General features: G+C 52.0%; 1 protein-coding gene and 1 long non-coding RNA gene across 3 annotated transcripts; one reads left to right on the top strand and one right to left on the bottom strand.

The window, feature by feature from the left end:
* On the top strand, positions 1-14,478 carry SNRNP70 (small nuclear ribonucleoprotein U1 subunit 70). 2 transcript variants are annotated; one of them, XM_040252319.1, is made up of 10 exons: positions 1-305; positions 1,042-1,198; positions 2,727-2,789; positions 2,901-2,955; positions 6,735-6,799; positions 6,919-6,981; positions 7,622-7,703; positions 10,888-10,989; positions 13,492-13,579; positions 13,686-14,478. In XM_040252319.1, the coding sequence occupies exons 2-10, from the start codon at positions 1,052-1,054 to the stop codon at positions 14,317-14,319; spliced, it is 1,299 nt and encodes a 432-aa protein (XP_040108253.1). In that variant the 5' UTR covers positions 1-305; positions 1,042-1,051; the 3' UTR covers positions 14,320-14,478. The 2 variants fall into 2 exon arrangements, with proteins under 2 accessions (XP_040108253.1, XP_040108252.1); XM_040252318.1 differs by having other exon boundaries at positions 13,659-14,478.
* Positions 4,557-21,873, bottom strand: LOC120872154. Its single transcript, XR_005723196.1, has 4 exons — positions 21,859-21,873; positions 21,425-21,435; positions 14,527-14,533; positions 4,557-4,710 (listed from the first exon to the last, which is right to left on the bottom strand). It is a non-coding gene; the product is annotated as an uncharacterized LOC120872154 (long non-coding RNA).
* Positions 21,874-22,047: the final 174 nt, after the last annotated feature.

The following is a 22,047-nucleotide window of genomic DNA, read 5'->3' as shown; positions in this document are numbered from 1 at the left end:
TGCGCAGTGCCTGCGGCGGCACCAGAGTCCCTGTGAGTGCGTTGTGATTGACTGGCGTAGCGCGTGCGCCTTGCGAACGGCGGAGGGATTTGAGGCTGGTCCCACCCCTTGCCCCTGTCGCGAGCCGAGGCCGCGCGGGCTCGTGAGCTGCGGCCTGGTGCGCGCGCTAGGCGGGCGACAGAGACTGAGGGACGCGGACGCCGCCGGAGTCGGAGCGAGAGCCGGAGTATCCGCTGCTGAGGGGCCGCCGGAGCCGCCGCGAGCCCCCGGACCGTCGCTAGGCCGAGGAGGGCGCCGCGCGGCGGGTGAGTGTGACTGAGTGGCCTTACCGGGTGCGGGGCCGCTACCCACAAGCCCTTTCGGTGGGCCCCGGTCCTTTGCCCGCGGCCGGGTCCCTTTCCCGCGCCACCGTCACAGCACCTTTTTGCATCCCTTATCCAGAGTTCTCTGGTCACTTAAGCTCTCTTTCCATAGCCCCTGTCCCCCTCAGCACTTACCCACAGGCCCTTGCGGTATGTTGCCTTTCTCTTGTCGCCTCCGCGGACCCTTACCCATAATTCATTTCGCCTGTGGGGGTCCAGATCTATTACCCACAACCCCCTGGCTTGAGAGGCTTGCTACTTTTGACCCCCTTCCGTAATCGAAGACTTCCTGCGACCCTCGCCCCGTAACCTGTTATCCACGGTGGACCACCAGCCGCCACTGCCCTGGACTCCCTTTCTCAGGATCCTTGATGTCCCCACAACCGCTCCCGGACCCTCAGCCCCGCGGTTCCTTGCCCAGGACTCAGACTTCACTACTCAGAAACCCTTTTTTAGTCTTTGTTTCCCTTACCGGCGTGGCCCGTCTTCACACAACCCTCCCACCAAAACCCTCTTTCATTCAGATGTACTCCTTTTCCTTGTGACTTAGGAGCGCGCTGTACAGAACCTGTTTTGATACTGAGATTTTTGCTTCTATTTCCTTCTTTTCCTGGGAGTCAAGGGGTTATAGGGGCTTCACCTCCCCCAGCCCACCCTAACATAAGGCTTCTGCTCTCAGACTTGGCAAGATGACCCAGTTCCTGCCGCCCAACCTTCTGGCCCTCTTTGCTCCCCGTGACCCCATCCCATACCTCCCACCCTTGGAGAAACTGCCACATGAAAAGCACCACAATCAACCTTACTGTGGCATCGCGCCCTACATCCGAGAGTTTGAGGTGAGTTCAGTGAGCAGACTTGGACCTGGGTTGGGTTCTGGGGCGTCGTGGGGCTGGACTGGGGAGTTCAGTGTCTGGCCAGTTTTCTGGGCTGGGTGATTATTATTTCTTTATTTAGCTGCGCCCCGTTTTAGTCACGGCATCGGAACTGTTAGTTGTGGCATGTGGAATCTAGTTCCCTGACCAGAGATGGAAATGGAACCCAGGCCCTCTGCATTGGGAGTGAGGAGTCTTAGCCCCTGGACCACGAGGAAAGTCCCAGTTTTCTTGTCTTGATCAGGGTTCATTATGTATCCCTTGTTGAGTTTTTGTGACAGTTTAGTAGTTTGTGACAGTAACTACCAGTTGAGGATTCAGACTGTCGAGTTAAGTAGTCCTTGGCACATTTATTGGCTGTGTAACCTTGGACAAGCAGATTCTTTTAGTCCTGTGGTCGCTTTATTTATAGCAAGGGAATGTTTATCTTTGTAATAATTGACAGCATTAATTGAAAATTTTGTTACTGGGCTTGGCACCAAGCAATCAGGAATGGTCAATATTTCTTATTTTATTTACCATTTTTGTCATTAAAGGGTTCACACCAGGTGATGTGCTGTTAAGATAGTGGTCTTGAGGATTTCAGCTTTGTACCCTCAGGGCAAACATCAATAAATGACTTAGGCTCATGGACCTCAGTTTTTTCATTTGTGAAATTGGGATAACAACAGTCCACCTCTTAAGGTGGTCAAAGAACATCTGAGTATGTTGGCACACAGCCAGAAGTCAGAAGAATAACCATCTGGCATGAGTGGGAAAGGGGAGGAGGAGGAAGTTGTGGAGCAGAAGTTAATAGTGAGATGACAGAAGATTGGTTCTTTGGTGAGACTTGCCACCCTCAATGAACCGGTACTTGGAAAATGTTATTAGCCAATTAAACTAATTTAATAACTCTAGGTGTGTGGCAGGCGAGGGTCATGTGCCAGTTGTTTGATGGGAGCTTGCTGAGGCCTTTAAGAACTGCTCTGGCCCTCAGAGGGTGTCCAGTTGCTTACCCCGAGCTCTGCACTGCCAGCTCCTTTTGCTTCAGGCCTGGTCCCGATTCCTGTCTGTAATAGAGAACGAGTATTGTGATACTCACAGTGTGATGTGATAGAGGAGTGCAGATCGATGCTTTTGATAAATACAAGAGGATTGTTTTCTCTTTTCTAGTATTTTTAGAGAATACAGAGTTAAAGAAAATCACATTTCTAAGTTCAGTGAACATAAAACTACTCTGTTAGATTGCTGTAGACGTTTCTGCATATTTTGTCTCAGTTTCTCTATTTCTCTTGTCACAGACCAGTAACTGTTCACAGATTGCATTTGTCTACGGACCACGCTTTGATCTGCACTGTTCCCCCGCCTCTACTGGCCTGGGAACTGTCCATGTTTGTGTGGGCGTGTGTGTAAACGTGCAGGAGAGTGTGGCCAAGATGTTTGTTATTTCTTGATTGGCTGTTCCTGGCTGTTTTCCCCTTCCTCCCACCGCTGTCACTCTCCTTATTCCCAGGACCCTCGAGATGCCCCTCCTCCAACTCGAGCAGAAACCCGGGAGGAACGCATGGAGAGGAAGGTATGTAACGTTTGCCTTCTGCCTCACTTTTTTTTTTCTGGCATCTTCAGGATGTTCCCTGATATCAGGGCCCTTCTATCTGTATTCAGTTGTCTACCTTTCTCCTGACAGAGACGGGAAAAGATTGAGCGGCGACAGCAGGAAGTCGAGACAGAGCTAAAAATGTGTAAGTCTCTCCTCTTTTCATCTCTTGTTCAAGCATGCTTGTGTTTCTCTTCCCTAGGTCCACCCCAGGACTCTTACTCCAGAATGTAGGTTGTTGTCAGTTCACTTTACTAGCCCCCACTATTTGCCAAAGCCTATATTTGGTTTAGGCTTTTAAGCAGGAGCTCATGGAATAAGGGCAGACAGGAAGGGAGCCTGGTACTCTGGGCTGCCTCCTGCAGGGGTCTGCCCTTGGAGAGGTGGCCACTGCCCAGCTGGGTCTCCCAGGCCAAGGCAGTGAGGTCCAGGCTCATGAGGCAGTTCTGGTTCCACCTCAGCTCCCTGGCCCTTGGGCTGGAAGTGCTTCATCCCTTCCAGGTACAAGAGGAGTCGGAGTTTGGGGGAGGGACATTGTAGTCATTAACCAGACTTCACAAAAGAGTCCCATATCAACCTCAGGGGGCCTTTTCTTATTAGAGCAAGGACTGTGTAGTCAAAAGACGGGTTTTCCTCCCATGCTCGTGAGGCTCCAGTGAATCACGCCACTCTGAATCACATTTCCTGGAGAAGTCCATTGCTCATGGAGCTCATCAGACAGACACCTGACAACCGAATACCTGGGTGTCTCAACTCAGCGCTCTGAGCTCTGGCTGTCAGTGCGTTCCTGTCTTCTTGGATGCCTCAGAGGCATCTTGCACTGTGTCTGGACCACAATCAGGATTTCCTCTCCTCACCAGCCTGGTCTTCTTTCTATGTTTCCTTCACTGGAACATGGTCATCCAGCTTTGCAAGTCATGGCCAATCGTTTCTACTCAGTTTGCTTTTAACACCTTTTCTTGCTGTCTCCCCCGATTGTCGCCAAGACCTACCTGTGCTACTCTCTGAATGCCACAGATCTGAGCATTCTCTCTGTGTCCACCACCCCCGAAGGCCCCTCCAGCCTGGACACGTAGTCTAATGAATTTACTTACATCTCTGTCCTCCACAAGTCCTCTGGGGCTTTTTGAAATACAACTCTTGATTATACCTTTCTCTGCAACAGCTTTTTTTTTTTTTCCCTTTGGGCTGTACCATGTTGCCCTCAGAATCTTTGCTCCCCAAACAGGGATTGAATTCGGGCCTTCTGCAGTGAAAGTGCAGAGTCCTAACCACTGGGTCGCCAGGAAACTCCTATACAGCTTCCTTTGGCTTTCAACCTAAAGACCAAAGTCTCTTCCCTGCCCGCTGAGGGTGCATTCTGCCCATGCTCCCTCTCCTCTTGCTCCAGCCTGCGCTGGCGTCTTCTCTTGCCTCTTCTTTCCCAGTTGATCTCCTGTTGCTGGGCCTCTGCTCAGGCCGTTCGCCAGTCTCACATGGTACCTTGGTGTATATGCAACTGCCCTTTATGTGTCTGGCAGTGTCACTTCTCAGGGAAGCCTTTCATGGCTTTCTTGCTCGGGTAGAGTCCCCTTGCACACCGAAAGCCCTGAGTCCTGCTGCAGCTTGGTCATTTCAGTCTGCGGGAGGAATTCGCTGATGAACATCTATGTTACGTTGGTTCACAGTGCAGGAAGCAGGGTTCTGGTGGAATTTGCTCACTATTGTGGCCCCAGCTCCTGTAGGACCTGGCACACACAGCTGTTGACAGCAATTGACTTGGGGACCCTCTCAGCTCTGTTGCTGGGGCACAGGCCTTGGAGTCTGACCTACGTGAGTTTAAAAAAAAAAAAGAATTCTGTCATGTTAAACGATACTGAGGATAGTTGAATTTAGGATATGGGAGACTGTATATGACAGACTTAAAGGGCACCTCAGCCAGATGGTCATTGTGGAGCTTGTTCAGGTCCTGATTTAAATGAGCCACCTGCAGAAAGCTTGTTTTGAAACAGTTGAGGACATTTGAACACTGCTTTTTGGTGAAAATAAAGAACTAATGTTAACTTTTTAAGGTGTAATACTAGTACTGTGGTTACTGTTTTTTAAAGTCTTTATTAGCTGTTACAGTGGTGTTGTATATCTGGAGTTTGCCTTAATATACTGCTTGGGATAGAGATGTAACCAGTGTTGCCATGTGGTAACCATTGAGGTTGGTTCTGAGGGGTTTGTTATACTGTCCTCTTTTTCCTTAAGTGTTGAACTTCCCCGTGATAGAAAAGGAAACAAAAAGGATGGCTCAAGCACAGCACAAGCACAGCGTGGCTCTGCCCTAGGAGCCTCCATCCCCCAATGTGGAAACGGGCTGTGCCTTACCACCATTAACAGCTACCGTCCAAGGGCGCCTTGCTGAACACTTGACGTATTTCGTGTTTTTTACTTACAGCTTCGAAGTGCAGTAGGGTTTGTTACTCCAGCTTTTAAGAGAAAATGAAGGTCTGTGGAGTCTGGGTCTGCTTAGCAAGAGTCAGAGTTCTGAGATACTTCCTCGTTTCTCATCCCCACAGTCTAGTCTTTTGAACCCCTGCTCTGGGCTTCTACGTAGATAATCTCTTTGCCCAAGGATTCCCTGAGGGCAGAGCTGCCAGCAGGGTGGAGTGGCGTGAGGGTGTGCGCGCGCTGCCAGTGAACTGCTGGTGAACCTCAGCTCGTTGCCACAGTCTTAGCTGAGATTCGTGGGCACTGCGCTAGCTTTTACCTTGGGTCACGCTCCTGGGCCTCTTGGTTAAGCAAAAACCATAGGGTCTCTTGTGCCAGGGTGGTTTCCCTGTGTCTGCCAGGAACCTTTGGCTGCTCCTGCAGAAGCTCTGCTCTCTGCTGTTTGGGCTCCATCCGGTCCTGCAGGCAGTGATTGGGTCCCCTGTAATGCCACTGCGGTTCCACCTACCCCCTGGTGGTGCTGAAGTTTGTCTCCTGTTAAATACACCTTCCTGTCAAAGGGTATTTCAGTGAGCCCTTTCCTGACCTTCCCAGTAAAATGCTTCTCCCCATCTCTCTGTTATTACTGGATAGAACTGGATGATTGTTGGTCTTAGGTGGTTTACCGGCAGCCTCCCTGCAGTAATAGATGAGCTCCAGGAAGGCAGGGGTCTTTTTTCCTTCTTTTTCACTGTTGTTACTCCAGCACCTATGGGAGTTTCAGGCAGATAGTGCTTAACAGATACCTTTTGGGTGAATGGATGCAGATTGAGACATGTGGGCACAGACAGTTACAACCCAGAAGGACGGGCTTCGGGTGAGGAAGTGAGGGGCAGGCACAGGGATGAACGTGACCCGTCTGAATCACCTGTGGAATTAGTTCTGTAATAGTCTGGTTCTGTCTGTGGAGCTGGTTGGTCCTCAGTGGTCTGGCAGTAGTAAGGCTGGGAATTAACCCCATCCACCCCATGTGGCCTCAGGGCCTGCTGTGGGTTCCTCCCTGAGGCCACAGGGCACAGGGAAGAAATTGGGTTGCCATCTAAAGGTTGCTTGATGTCAGGTTTTCCTATGGGCTGCAGTTGCAGGCCTTAGCAATGGGTGGCACTGTGGCACTGCAGGTGGCAGAGGAAGCAGTGCCTGGCAGGATCAGGCTGCTTCTCCAGAGATGCCCTTTTGGGCTTAGCTACTCCCACCTGGGAGGGACTTGGGACTCAGGATATATATGCCTGAAAAAGGGGGGCAGTAGGCTGGCCGCCATCCTGTCAGCTTGAAGTCAGTCTCATCCCTTTCTTTAATCAGCCTAAATCAGCCACTCAGATGAGGTCTGTTGTGCTTCAGGGCAGTTGGGGCTCAAGAGAGGGGCCTGCCCATGGTAGCCAACCGGAAGTTCTGGACCTGTGTCCATCAGTCTCTTTCTTGCTCTGTGATGCTGTTGGTGACTACTTACACAATTTTTTTTATTCTGCACAGGGGACCCTCACAATGATCCCAATGCTCAGGGTGATGCCTTCAAGACTCTCTTTGTGGCTAGAGTGGTGAGTCCCCAGCTCCCAACCCCTGGCGCCCTAGGCTATGGAGAGCGTGGCTGTGGACAGTAGACTCGGTCCATGGGGTGTTTGAGGGCTTCTCTCACTTCCTTTCTATCTCCCTGTAGAACTATGACACAACAGAGTCCAAGCTCCGGAGAGAGTTTGAGGTGTATGGACCCATCAAAAGGGTGAGTGGACCAGAGCAGGGGTGCTTGAGTTGAAGGTGTGCGGAGGGAGGGAGGAGGCACCGCGCCATTTCGGGCTTCAGACTCCATGGCCTGGGTTTCTGTCCCGCCCGCACATCCATGGCGGAGTCTCGGGATAGCAGAAGGAAGGCAAAGAGGTCATGATTACTTGCTGCTGATTTAGAGCACAAGTCAACAAACTGCACGCTTAGTGAATGAAGTTTGTTGGTATCTAGCCAGGCCCACTTCATTGTCTGCAGCTGCTGTTGCTGCACTGCGGTTAGGCAGGTGCGACAGAGACTGTGTGGCCCTGCAAGCTGGAAATACCTGGTCTCTGGCTCTGTGTAGAAAATGTATGTTGACTCTTGTTCTAGAGCACGGCTTCATGTATAACGGACATTTCTTCATTTGATTTAGAAGTTCCTCAGGTGCTCTGGGCTCTAGCAAGGGCTTGAGGTCATTGTGCACATCAGTTGCTAAGCCCAAGGCCGTTAGAGCATCAGTCAGTCTGGGTCCTTGAAGGGGCTGGGGGAGGGTCAGAAGCATCTGTTGCTGGCATCATCCAGCCCAGAGCTGTGTGATTGATAGGATGAGTTGTCCCCTTGTCAGAATTGACCTCTGCCTCCTGCCACCCACCCTCCAGATACACATGGTCTACAGTAAGCGGTCGGGAAAGCCCCGGGGCTATGCCTTCATCGAGTACGAACACGAGCGGGACATGCACTGTGAGTGGCCTCCCCGCACCCTGCCCTCTGGCCCTCTCTCTTCTCTACTGCCCCAGCCCCTTCCCGTCGTCTGTCCCCCACCCTGCCTCCCCACCAGACCTGACATTAGCGATGTCTCTTCTCTTCCTCCCTCTGTTTCTGATATATCTTTTTTTTTTGTTTTTTATATACGTGTTTTTTAAAAAACAAAAACCAAAATCCCCCACAACGTGTGTGTGTGTGTGTGTGTGAACCTGGGGAGGTAAGTGTCACACGTTGAACCTCAGGGGCAAGGAGGGAACCCGGTGGGGGCTAGGGCTAGTTGGAGGTGGGGGGAGGGGTCGGATTTTCGGGGAGCCTCTCCCCATTTCCCCCAGCAGATTTGGGGGCGGCCAGGTTGCAGTGAGGACTGGCCTTTGAACCTGCCCTCTCCTCCCCCCAGCTGAGCTGGGGCTGGGCTACCCGACCCTCCACCTCCCCACCCCTGGCCCTCACCCTGTTCCTCGGCGGGCAGTGGGCTGGTCTGCGTGTTCAGCGCCTGCCCCTACACCTCCAAAGCCCCCATTGAGGCCGCGGCGGCGTCCACATGGGCAGGGCTGGGCGGGCGGGGGTGGGCAGGGCTGCGGCGTGTCCAGGGGCCGCCGTATTAATTGACTGTTCTTATTGTCACTGCAGCCACCACGCAGCTGGCTTGCAGCTGATGCTTACGCTCCCCTTACAACACCTCAGTGTATGGTTGGTATAAGGGTTTGTATCATGGGTAAGATCACTCAGCACCGCACACCAGCCCAGCTTAGCCAGGCAGCTCAGGAGCAGCGAGGCCTCCCTCCTCCCACCCCCAGCCACCCCTCCGCCTCCCCGCACCCAGAGCCCTTTCCTTGTTTGGGTGCCCTCTGTCCCTTCTGGCCCCATCCAGGTGCTGTCCGACAATCTTGCTGATCCCAGGAGGGGAGAGATGCTCCCCGATGGGAAAGGCAGCCGGCCACTCCAGTTGGCCTCGGTTTAACCCCCAGCATCCCTGGCTTCCCGACGGCCGCGGCACGGCGGTGGGAACGCAGCAGGGCCAGGGCTCCTGGTGGAACCCTTCAGCCCTCCCTCCTCTCCCGGCCCCTGCCCTGCCCCTTCTGCGGGCCCTCACTGTGGTGGCCCTGGAGAGTCTTTTTGGTTGCTAGACTCGGGGTGCTCTGCTCATGTCTTGTCTGCCTTGTCACAGTGGAGCCTCCTGAGAGGCTGTGGAGCCCAGCTGCTCTCCAGAGTGCATGGACTTGGGGATTGCTGTGGGAGGGGCCGAGTGACAGGCTGTGAACAGCTGAAGGTGCTGGAGCTTTTACTGAAAACCCTTCCATTGGCTGGAGACCTAAGAGAGGGAGAGTGAGCGAAGCCTAGAGATACACACGTCACATTTTTCTCTGCTGTTCTTCCTGGGTTGGGCCTCTTTTGGGGTTTGGGACATGACCAGAGCAGGGGTCCTTTGCTTGACTGTGTCCCCAGTCCTGAAATCCCGCCCCCACTACGCTCCTCTGGGTTTAGGGGCCCAGCGGCCCCTTCCCCTTGGATCATGGGCAGTACTCCCATCTCCTGGACCCCCGAAGCTGTCCCCTTGTGTGCCAGCCTTTGGGCTGAAGCAGGTGGTGGGAGGGGAGTGAGAAGTTCAAGGTGGAAAAGTCATTCCATGTGCTGAGAGGGGGTGGGGCCTGTGCCTAGCTGAGCGTGGATTTTATGGGGAAAAGTTGAAGGTGGACAGGTTTGCTAAGGCCTCCCTAGCCGCTTTTTAGAATTCAAACAAGATAGTCCTTTCAAGTTCCCAAGCTCTATGTTAACCCTTGTCTCCCCCCTCTTCCAAGGCCTCCATGAGGTTTCTTTGGGGTCCACCACTTCCTCTGCCTGCCTCCAGGCGGTGCAGGAGATGTGGTTCCTCTCCCCTCCGGGGGCTCCCTAGAACCCCCTGGCTCCCTTCCCCGTAGCTTTAGCTGACCCCATGGTGGTGGGTGTGGGGTCTGTGCGCGTGCTCAGGTAAGCTTGGGGGCTCCAGGTAAGCGGTCCCGTGTCCCCCCCCGGGAAGCCCGCCTCCTCGCCAGGCCCCCAGGAGTTGCCGAGCCCCCCCCATCCCGCTCGGTTTGGACACCCGCAAGGCTGGCATCGGTAAATGGCACCTTTTTCTCTTCCTCTGGTTGTTATTTGGGGGGGGAGCGGGCTGGGGCGGGGCCGGGTGTTGTGGCTGGTTGAGGATGACCCCCTCGGCCAGGGCTGGGGGTTGGGAAACAGGGACGTTTTTGGCCTCCCGAGAGCCCCATGTGAGGCAGCCCCGGGCTTGGGCCTGTCCTTGGCTGTGTCCTGCCCACCCGCGGGACGCGCCCCTCCCCGCCTCTCCCCCTCTACTCCGCACCCTTCCTGAGGCTCAGGTCGGGCTCGGCCTTTCCCGGCGCGTGTTGCACTGGGGTGTGGAGGGAGAGCTGGGCTGGGGGCTGGGTGGGTATAGTCTCGGCAGGTAAGGCAGGGATTTTCAGTAGCACCGCACGACTCCCATGCCTCCCTCCACTTCCCTCTGCCCCACCTGCTGTAGGCGGCCCCCATAACCCACCCTCTACTCCCTGCCATCTCCTAAAGATTTCTCCTGCCCCCTTCTGGTTCATTTTCTGTTCTGATGTCTGTTCCCCCCATGCTCACCCTCCCCCAACAAAAACCACAGTAAAAGGAAACCGGTGTGAACTGGGGTGCGGAGCGGCCAGCTGGGCCTCTGCTCCCAGCATGACGTTTTAGGGTGCATGCCTGGGGTTGTGGAGGAGCCCTCCCCCACCGCAGAGTCCAGCCTTAAGTTAACCTCCAGTTTCTTTGCAGCGACTTTGGCCGCCTTGGTGGGAGGGGGCTGCTCTGTCGCAGGGGAGTAGGCCTGGCCTGGGAGCCCAGGGCAGTGGTTAGGGTTAGCATAGTGGTTGGGAGTGGGCCGGCCCCCCCAAGAGTGTTTGGGGGTGATGAGGCAGGTGGTGAGATGGAGCAGGCCCCTCCCGGGTTGGGAGAAGGTTGTCTGGCTGTCAGTTGCCTGGCTGTCTGGTGGGCCTGTGTGTGTGCGTGCGTGTGTGCACCGAAGTGTGCTGATGGGGATGTGGCGGGTGTGGCAGGTCGGGATGCCACAGAGTGGGGCCCTGGCCTGACTAGAGGACCCTCTGGGGACTCTTCCCCCTCCCCTTCCCCGCATCTGTTGCAGCCGCTTACAAGCATGCAGACGGCAAGAAGATTGACGGCAGGAGAGTGCTCGTGGACGTGGAGAGGGGCCGCACCGTGAAGGGCTGGAGGCCCCGGCGGCTAGGTGAGCGCGCCCTGCTCCGGCTGGGCTTGGGGTCCTGCTGGCTCCCTCTCCCTTCTCTTCCCCCACTGCTGCTTTCTGTCTTCTCTTCCCCATGCAGCTGCTCACATTCCTTCTCCCTCGTTCCAGCTCAGCCTCTCGGTCTCCAGCATTCTCTTGGTCTGTTTTTGTTTTTTATTCTGGGTTACCAGTTAGGAGTGAGAGTACTGACTTGGAGAAGCCAGTCTGAAATCAAATTCTGACTTGCGCATACCTGGCAGGTGGATTTCTCCCCTTTTCTGTCTCATTTTCCTCATCCTAGAAAGTGGGAATAATCTCAAGAGCTCACTGAGTTCAGCGTCTCAGATACACAGCCTGGCAAATGGTGTACAGTGGGACTTGAAAAGTCATTCTGGCATCCACTTAGACTTTGCTCCTGCTCATCCGGCCTGTTCGTTCATTGATTACTGAGTAAACGCTGGTATGATCACCAGCTGCATAGCAGGCTTCTAGTCAAGGGTGAGACATAACATGGTTGGCCGCTGCCCTCAAAGCTTCAGTCCCTCTCACTGTCATCTCTTATTGTCAGTTACCGTCTCAGTCAAGGTCAGGTTGGTAGCAAGTACCAGAAAACAGTATAAAGGGTTCTGTTGGTATAGAATCCCGGTGTCTCGGGGCCTTGTTGGTGTAGAAACCCCAATGGCTTGGAGCCCAGAGACAGAGGATGTCTGTGGGCCTTGAGGCCCTGGCGGCTGAGCCTGCAGCATCCAGAGCTGCCTCTGGCAGCTCTGCGCCTTCTGCCTTGTTTGCTTGCTGTCTGTGTGAGTTGGTCCCTCTGGCTCTCTCCCCACGGAGCCAGTGTGGTATTCCACAACGCAGTCTTGGATGAGTCTGTGCTTCTGGGTGGTTGAATCTAAGTGGCTCAGCGTTGGGCCTGGACCTGGGGCTGAGGTCGTGCCATCCAGACTTGGCTGTCAAGGACCAACTCCAATGAGGGGGAGTGACCCAATTGTCAGAGAAAATAGTCTTCGCTAGGCAGACACCCTAGGTGGGTCCAGTACCCTCTGATCTTATTTCTGCCCCCAGCCTGCTGTTCTTATGCTTGACTTGCCTTAACTGAGTAAATCACACATGTATCTGCTGAGTGTCAACTCAGTAGATAGGTTCTCATCTCCCTCTCTGGTTTCTTTGGGTTGGAGTGAGTCCTTCAGAGTCTGCTCTTGCCCATTGTAGAATCCTGGAATCTCAGAATCGTCTAGTTTGATTGGCATTCCAGCTTTCTGATGGTGATAGCCAGTGCATTTTGACCCAGTGTACATGCAAAAAAAATACATTTAACCCAAACAAGAGTTTGATGAAACAGTAATTTATCTTTTCTGCGGGCAGTGTATACCAGTGTTTTATATTCTGTTTCTTTATCTTTTAAACAAAGGTTTGGTTGCATCCTGTCAGATTTAGTGATGCGACTCCGCTGCCAGGTTGTGACCTGAACATGGAAAGCACTGGTCTGTTGCTCCGCATGCTTGCTGGGTGGCTTGTCCTCTGTTCGGATGTTTCATGTCCGTGTCCAAGCTGCCTCTTTTCCCTTTTGACCCTCATTGCTGAAAGCTATTTCTTAGATGAAATAGCTTCACGAAGCTCCCTTCCAGGCAGTGGGGGCAGAAGACTGAGTGAGAGGGCAGCTTCTGGAGTCAGCAGGGAGTCACGTCTCTGCTCTGCCCCTCCTTGCCAAGTCACCGTGGGCAGGTGGCTTTTCAGCCTGCGTTTGTTTCCCACGTGGAGGAGGAGGGTAGCTGCTGCTGCTTCCGGTTGTCCTCGTCGCCATTTGCTCGTCCAGCTTTTTATCGTGGCTGCTGGTCCAGTGTCCTGATTGAAGGCGCAGTACAGGCTAGAGGGGGGGGCAGCTGTTAATCAGCTCTCTCTTGTACGTGCGTGTACACACACATACACGAAATTGGAAACTCCACCTGAGACACACACATGTGAAATCGGAAACTCCACTGAAGTTCTGAAGCCAGTGTGTGGTCTGTGAGTGGAGAAGGGCCTCAGCCGGTAGGTCAGGGCAGGCCGAGTGAGGAAGTGAGGTGGGGTTAAGGTGCGGAGGGTAAGTGGGAGTTAAGTAGAAAGGAAGGTGAGACTCCAGGGGAATGGGTGAATGATCCCCAAAACTGGGCAGGAAGGACATGGAGACCATGAAGAGGTTGGAAAATGCCTGGAACCTTTAGTGCCAGGCGCCCTTGGGCTGAAAGGGAGGAGGCTGGCCTCTGACCTTGGCTTGGGCGGTGGGCAGCCACTGCGGGCTTTGAGGTGGGTCAGGCTTCAGTTAGAAGGATCGGGGTTGTGCCTCGGGCCAGGGATGACCGGAGGAGAGGGTCTGTCAGGGGCTGGGGCCTCCCCGGCGGGGGAGGTGAGCTCGGAGCCCGATGAGGGCGCGTCCAGCTGGCGCTGTGCCCTTCTGATCTCCGCACTGCCCGCCGTCTCGGGGTCCCCGCCCGCCCTGACCCGCCTGTGTCTGCCCCTCCCCAGGAGGCGGCCTGGGCGGCACCCGGAGAGGCGGGGCGGACGTCAACATCCGGCACTCAGGCCGGGACGACACCTCCCGCTACGATGAGAGGTGAGGCCGGGCCGGGTGTCCTGGGAGCGGGGTGGTGAGTGGGGGAACCCTGCCGCAAACCTCTGCCCACCTCATCCAGGCCCGGCCCCTCCCCGCTGCCCCACAGGGACCGGGACCGGGACCGCGAGCGGGAGCGCCGGGAGCGAAGCCGCGAGAGAGACAAGGAGCGGGAACGACGACGCTCCCGCTCTCGGGACCGGCGGCGGCGCTCTCGGAGTCGCGACAAGGAGGAGCGGCGGCGCTCCAGGGAGCGGAGCAAGGACAAGGACCGGGACCGCAAGCGGCGCAGCAGCCGGAGCCGGGAGCGGGCGCGGCGGGAGCGCGAGCGCAAGGAGGAGCTGCGCGGCGGCGGAGGCGGCGGCGGCGGCGGCGACATGGCCGAGCCCTCCGAAGCCGGCGACGCGCCCCCGGATGACGGGCCCCCCGGGGAGCTGGGTCCGGACGGCCCGGATGGCCCAGAGGAGAAGGGCCGGGATCGTGACCGCGACCGACGTCGAAGCCACCGCAGCGAGCGGGAGCGGCGCCGGGATCGCGATCGTGACCGGGACCGGGAACACAAGCGGGGGGAGCGGGGCGGCGATCGGGGCAGGGATGAGGCCCGAGGTGGGGGTGGCGGCGGCCAGGACAACGGGCTCGAGGGTCTGGGCAACGATGGCCGAGACATGTACATGGAGTCCGAGGGAGGTGACGGGTATCTCGCTCCGGAGAACGGGTATTTGATGGAGGCTGCGCCGGAGTGAAGAGGCCGCTCACCGGCTGCTTGGACGTGTTCCTACTCTCCCTGCTGTCATCCTCTCCCCCACCTTCCTGGTCACCACCTAAATCTGCCAGCCAAGGGTAGGAGTCTCATTTGTTTTGGTCTCTTGGATTTAAAAATAAAACTTCTTGTTGATAATGGGCGCTTGGTTTCTTCACTGCTCTTACTGTCTTCCCCAGGAGGGTGTCACCTTCTGACTTAGATGGCCCCACTCTGGTGTTCCAGGACGAGCTGTATGAACTAAAGGCTACGGCTAGTCCTGGGACAGCCAAGCTGTTTAGAGTAAGGAAGTCCTCCTTAAGGGTCCTTTATATCTTTCTTCCTTGCTTTTTTCAGCACTCCCACACATTTCTTGTGGAGCTGCTCATACCCCTATCTTAGTGCGGGGATAGGGCTCTGGGCCGTGCTTTCATGAAGCATGAGAGCGAGATAAAGAGGTAAAGAGAAGAGACAGGCTTGTCTATAAGTGGTATTGGGACAACTGGCAGCAGCTACATGTAAAAGAAAAAACATCCTCTTAATGCCATATACAAAAATAAGATGGATTAGGGCTTTCCTGGTAGTCCAGTGGTTAAGAATCTGCCTGCCAATGCAGGGGACATGGGTTTGACCCCTGGTTTGGGAATATCCCACATGCCAAGGAGCTGCTAAGCCCAGGTGCCACAGTAAGAAACCACTGCAGTGAGAAGGCTGCATGCTGCAACTAGAGAGGAACCCCGCTTGCCACAACTAAAAGCCCACATGTAGCAAGAAAGACCCAGTGCAGCAAAAATAAAGATTTCAAAAAATGGATTGCTGACTTAAATGTAAGACCAGGTATTATAAATGAAACGAGAAAAACATAGAACACACTCTGACATAAACCACAGCAGTACTTTTTTGGAACCGACTCCTAGAGTAATGGAAATAGAAGCAAAAATAAATGGGACCTAGTTAAAAGCATTTGAACAGCAAAGGAATCAATAAAATGAAAAAGCCTACAGAATGGGAGAAAATGTTTTCAAATACAAACAGCTCATATTGCTTAATATATAAAATACAAACAACCCAACCAAAAATGGGCAGAAGATCGAAACAGGTGTTTCTCCAAAGATGATGTACAGACGGCCAACAGGCATGTGAAAAGATGTTCAATATTGCTAATTATTAGGGAAATGCAAATTAAAACCACATGATCACCTCACAGCAGACAGAATGGCCATCACCCAAAGTCTACAAATAAGTGCTGGAGAGGATGTGGGATAAAGGGAACCCTCCCACACCACTGGTAGGAATGTAAATTGGTATAACCACTATGGAGAACAGTATGGCAGTTCCTTTAAAAACACTTTTAAAAATAACTCACCATCCCACTCCTGGGCATATATGTCCAGAAAAAATAACCTGAAAAGACATGCATCCCAATGTACGTAGGACTATTTACGATAGCAAGGGGAGTTCCCTGGCAGTCCAGTGGTTAGGACGCCATACTTCCACTGCAGGAGGCGCAGGTTCAGAGAGACCTGCGTGCCACGTGAGTGAAGTGAGAGTTGTGTCCAACTCTTCGTGACCCCATGGTCGATACAGTCCATGGAACTTTCCTGGCCAGAATATTGGAGTTGGGTTGCCATTCTCTTCTCCAGGGGATCTTCCCAATCCAGGGATCAAACTCGGGTCTCCTGCATTGCAGGCGGATTCTTTACCAGCTGAGCTACCAGGGAATCCCAAATGCCACATTGAGTAGCCAGAAAACAAAAGAGAGAGCATAATAGCCAAGATATGGAAGCGACCTTAGTGTCCATCGACAGAGGAATGGATAAGGAAGATGTGGACTCTATATACCATGGAATATTACTCAACCATAAAAATAATGAAATGCCATTTGTAGCAACATGGATGGACCTAGACATTATCTCACTAGGTGAAGTCAAAAGGAGAAAGACAAATACGACACTGTTCATATGTGAAATCTTTTTTAAAAATGATACAGATGATGCATGCTGTGTGCGTGCTAAGTCGCTTCAGGTCCGGGTGCCTCTGTCCACAGAGATTCTCTGGGCAAGAATACTGGAGCGTGTTGCCATGCCCTCCTCCAGGGCATCTTCTCAACCCAGGAATCGAACCTGTGTCTCTTATGCCTCCTGGATTGGCAGGCACGTTCTTTACCACTGGTGCCACCTGGGAAGCCCTGATACAAATGAACTTATTTACAAAACAGAAACAGACTCACAGACACAGAAAACAAATTTACGGTTACCCAAAGGGAAAGGGAGGAGAGGGATAAATTAGAAGTTGGGGATTAATAGATTAATAGATACACACAACTATATATAAAACAAGGACCTACTCTATAACACAGGGAACTATACTCAGTAGATCTTGTAATAACCTATAATGGAAAAGAATCTGAAAAAGAATACATGTATAACTGAATCACTGCTGTACATCTGAAACATTGTAGATCTGTACTTCAATTAAAAAAACTTTTTTTAAGATGTAAAAAGATTGGGTAGAGGGACTTCCCTGGTGGTCCTGCAGCTAAGACTCTCAGCTCCCAATGCATGGGGCCTGGATTTGATGGATCCCTGTTCAGAGAACTAGATCCCACAAACAGCAACTAAGACTTCACATGCCGCAAGGAAGATGGAAGATCCCGTGTGTCACAACTAAGACCCAGCATAGCATAAATAAATAAATTAAAAAACTAAAAGGTAGAGCAGAGGGTCCTCACAGGGCCAGGACAGAAATTGGCCTCCAGTTGATGATGGCAGGATCACTGTCTGTGTTTTTACTTCCTAATGGTAGCAGAGGAGTAACAAAGCAAGGTTCCGTCAGCGGTCGAGATGTCAGCACATTTCTGGATTAAAGATGAAATAGGACAGTGGCGAGAACACGTCAGTCTGGTGGCCACTTGAGAAGGGAGCCATCCACAGACCTTGGCAGAGAACTTACAGAGGCTCAGGACTGCAACTTCAGGTATAATAAGGCTGCTGCTGCTGCTAAGTCGCTTCAGTCGTGTCCGACTCTGCGACCCCATAGATGACAGCCGGCCAGGCTCCCCTGTCCCCGGGATAGGAGACTTGAACAGGATTTGTACCCAGAACAATTGCACTGTTTCCACAATCAGAATGCCTCGGAGTTGGGCATTTGCAAATACAAGTTCCTGAAGGCAGAGTTGGCCTGATAATTAGAGGCAAACTGTCAGTGAAATCCAACTGCACACCCCAGGTTCTAGTATTGTTTTATTTTAACTGCCTCAGTTTTTACAAGCATATAACTAAAGATCCCAGACATTTGAAAAAAATCTGCCAAAAAAGACCACAAGATTAAAAAAAAAAACTTAATTCCTCTAATTACTGTATTTTCATAGATACTCCAGATGCTGAAACCATACTTCTGGAGTTGGGTATGAAAAACAGCCCATTTTGGACTTTCCTGGCATAGTGTGCGTGCTAAGTCACTTCAGTTACATCCGACTCTGTGATTCTGTGGACCATAGCTCGCCAATAGGCCAGGTACATAAAGACTGGACAAGGGCTTCCCTGGTGGCTTGGTGGTAAAGAATCCGCCTGCCAATGCAGCAGACAGATTTGATCCCTGGTCCAGGAAGACCCCACGTAGCTCAGAGCAACTAAGCCCATGCGCCACAAGTACTAAGGAGCCCGGGAACTGCAACTACTGAGCCTGCGCTCCCTGACGTGTGTGCTCTGCAACAAGAGAAGCCACTGCAGTGAGAAGTCCACTTGCCACAACTGGAGAAGGCCCGCACATGGCAACAAAGACCCAGCACAGCCATCAATCAATCAATCAATCTTAAAAGACTGGACAAAACTTATAAAAGTTACTTATAAAAGTAACTTGTGAAAGGCTTTGGGGAGCAAACAATTGTAGGCCACGCTTGAGGGGCTCTGATACCAGGAGAGGAAGCATACAGAGGTGAGCTTCATATTTATTCCTGGCGGCTCAGACAGTAAAGAACCTGCCTGCAGTGCGGGAGACCTGGGTTCAGTCCCTGGGTCGGGAAGATCCCCTGAAGGAGGGCATGGCAACCCACTCAGTATCCTTGCCTGGAGAATCCCCATGGACAGAGGAGCCTGGCCGGCTAGTCTATGGGGTCACAAAGAGTGGGACACGACTGAGCGACTAACGCGTTCTTTCAGTTTTCCCTTGAGGATATTTGCCAATTATTGTGGCAGGACAGACGCAAAAAAGTGGTGGAAAAGACTCAGAAAGTGGCAGTCCTCGACTGGGCTGAGCTGACAGAGTTTGGACCAGACAGTGGGACTTGGAGAAATTCCCAGATGGGGCACTGCGTCTCAAAATGGACATGCAGTCTTCCCCGCAGGCATCTGCCAACTCCTAAGCAGCTCATTGTCCTTTCGAGACCCCCCAGGGGGCTCATCAGAAAGCACTAAAGGAGGCTAAGTTGCTCAGCAGCCATGTAACCTCGAGGGAGACAGGTTGGGGTTACAGGCCTGCAGTGGAGAAATGGCTGTGCTTGAGGCCCCCGGAGTAATACAATATCGGAGTCAGGTCACATGTGAAACAGACCAGGCCTAAGAAAACCTAAAACCAGACCTCTCCCCTGCCAGAAGAAAACTTAACTTTCTTTGGAGGAAGGGAGAGCCTACGTGGTCTTTAGTACAATGTGTGTGTGTGTTAGCCGCTCAGTCATGTCCGACTCTGTGACCTCCTGGCCTGTAAGTCGCCAGGCTTTTCTGTCCATGGGATTCTCCAGGCAAGAATACTGGAGTGGGTCGCTATTCCCATCTCCAGGGAATCTCCCAAGCCAGGATTGGAACCAGGGTTTCCTGACTGCAGGCAGATTTTTTATCATCTGAGCAACCAGAGGCTAACCCTCAGTGCCAGTACTTAGCATCTATTCAAGGAGAAAAAGACAATAAAAACACGTTGGAATTATCAGAGGCTGAAATAATTATGTTCCCAAAATAAGGAAAAAAGAATTTGATGAGATCTTTAAAATTGTAAAGTTTAACAGGAATCTTAATAAAAAGTCTATTGGAAATTTCAGAACTGGAAACCGTCTGCAATTAATTAGTAGACACATTTGGTAGTTGATTAGATACTAGACGTGCAAGGGGAAAAAAGAATTAGAGGAACTTTTTGAAGGACAAATCTCACAATCTTTGTTTCCCCCCAACAATCTTTTTAGGAAGTTATTAATAACGGGGTATATAGTTTACCAAAATGAGGGATTTAAAAAGAGATGATCCGGTTCAGCAGAGCAGCAGAGGGACATCCCAGGACGGCAGTTTCTTGGTCTGGACTGGAGTCAGAGGATTGACGTTTACAAGAAGCTTCAGGATAAAAAGAGTCAATAAAGTATGTGTTGTGATGCAGAGTTTGAAAGAAATTAAGAATGCGATGAAAGAAACAAAAGTAGTTAGACATTACAGGGTAAAAAATGGAAGCTGTTCAAGAAAGGAAATGTAATCACAGGACAATACTCGAGCTCATACAGCAAACAGTAAGTATCGAATACTTAGACATAATGTGAGCCTTTTATTGACTGACCTAAAAACTGGTACCATAAAACTACCATGGGAAGAGAGGGGAAAGGTTGTAAGAGCAGAAAATCAATATGTAATACATTGCTAACATCTAAAATTGAAAAATCGAGAAATGATATGTTACTTAGCTACACAAGCAACTAGCAGGCGAAACATCTACACCTCATTGCCTCTTGCAGTGAGGAGAATTAGGACGGGGACGGAGGCTGGTGCTTTCTGTTTTGTGTGTGTGTGTGGGTTGTTTTGTTTGTATTTTTAAATTTTCTTGGCCTCCACACACAGCACGTGGGATCTTCGTGCCCTAACCAAGGATCAAACCCACACTCTTTGCTTTAGAAGTGCAGAGTCTTAATCACTGGACCACCAGGAAAGTCCCACAGGGCTGGTGCTTTTCAATATTCATCCTTCTAGGTCATGTACTGCTCTATTTAAAATGGATAACCAACAAGGACCTACTGTGCAGCACATGCAACTTGGCTCAAAGTTATGCGCCAGCTTGGACTGGGGGGGGGGGGGTGGGGGGAGAATGGACACATGTGTGTGTATGGCTGAGTCCCTTTGCTGTTCATCTGACCATGACATTATTAATCAGCTATACCCCAATACAAAATAAAACATTTGGAAAAAAAATTAAAATGAACAAAAAATATTTATCCTTCTGTATTATTTCATTTTGTTTTAAAGTCCATAACTATGTTCTTTGTTGTTGTTGTTAAAATGAAAAGAGAAACATACTATGATGGCAAGAGGGCAAACAAACCTGCTCTAGTCCTCTCACTTTGCAAAAACCCCTTTCTGGATTCCATCCCACTAACAGTGAGGTTAACTGAGGATATGCTTTCTGCGTCCGTTGATGGTTGAACAACAGCCAGGCTTCTCCAGCCTCGCCTGCATCTACACGTCTCTTGACTCTCTAGAGCATCTGATACCACTGCTCACTTCTGTTTTCAGAAACACTCTCTTCTCGTGGTTCTCCCAGCTGAGTTTTCCTCCTACCTTTCTGGCCATTCTTTGTCTTCTTCCTGACTTTTATACAATAGGGGTTTTGAGGACTCAGTCCTCAGTCCTCTTCATTCTATATTCTCTTCTCTCTAGCATTCTTGTCCATTCTCCTGGTGTTATTTACCACCTTGGCCTAAACTCTCAGAACTGCTTGCAGGCCTGGTTTACTGCACAGGCTCCTCAAAGTCAAAATATCCACTGTCCCGTCACCAGCATAGACCATCTTAGCAAAAGGCCCCACACGCACCTTAATATCTCCTTCTCCTCCACCTCTCAGGCCTCATATACAATTAAGACACATCCAAACATCTCCATATCTGTCCACATACCCTCCACGCCTCTGCTCATCACAGGATTACAGGGATGACCTCCTGATCGGTACCCCTGATCCCAGTTTTGCTCCCATCCAATCCAGTCTCCACAGTGTCCACGGTGATCTTAACATACACATGTGACTATCGCATTTTACCCTTAGGAGTTACCATGAAGTCCAAAATCCTCAACATGAATAAGCCAACACACAAGGCGGTGCATGAGTTATATCCTGTCAACCTTTCCGCCTTCCTCACAAACCACTCCAGTCCTTACTCTGCTATCCTGCCATGGGGGCTCTTTCTGCCGGGAAAGTGACCCACGCCGCACTTCATGAAGATCTTACCTCCAAGGACTTTCCACCAGTGTCTCTCCTAGAGCGTCACCTCCCTACTCTCATATCTGTCTACTCGCCTCCACCACCACCCGCATCATAGAATAAGCTCTAGGAGGGCAGTGGGCTTAGTTGCCCTGCTCACCATTGTACCCATGATCTTGGGCCCAGTGTGTGACATGGTTCAGTTCAGTCGCTCAGTCGTGTTCGACTCTGTGCGACCCCATGGACTGCAGCAGGCCAGGCCTCCCTGTCCATCACCAACTCCCGGAGTTCACTCAAACTCATGTCCATTAAGTCTATGATGCCATCCAACCATCTCATCCTGTGTCGTCCCCTCTCCTCCTGCCTTCAATCTTTCCACAATGAATGTGGAAAAAACGGATAGAAAGGAGACAGAAAGGTGAGGCGGGCAGGACAGACAGATGAGATGGAAGGTGGTGCAGACAGACAGAAGCTGCAATAGGAGGGGTCACTAACCCAACACCCGGATGGGGTCTGAGGGCAGGGCAGCGAGACAGGACCCGAGGCGGGTGGGCAGGCTCGAGCTCGC

This window comes from Oryx dammah, unplaced genomic scaffold (assembly GCF_014754425.2).
Source record: "Oryx dammah isolate SB20612 unplaced genomic scaffold, SCBI_Odam_1.1 HiC_scaffold_13, whole genome shotgun sequence".
NCBI lineage: Eukaryota > Metazoa > Chordata > Mammalia > Artiodactyla > Bovidae > Oryx > Oryx dammah.
Note: the sequence above shows the minus strand (reverse complement) of the source record. Positions and strands in the feature narration are given on the sequence as shown.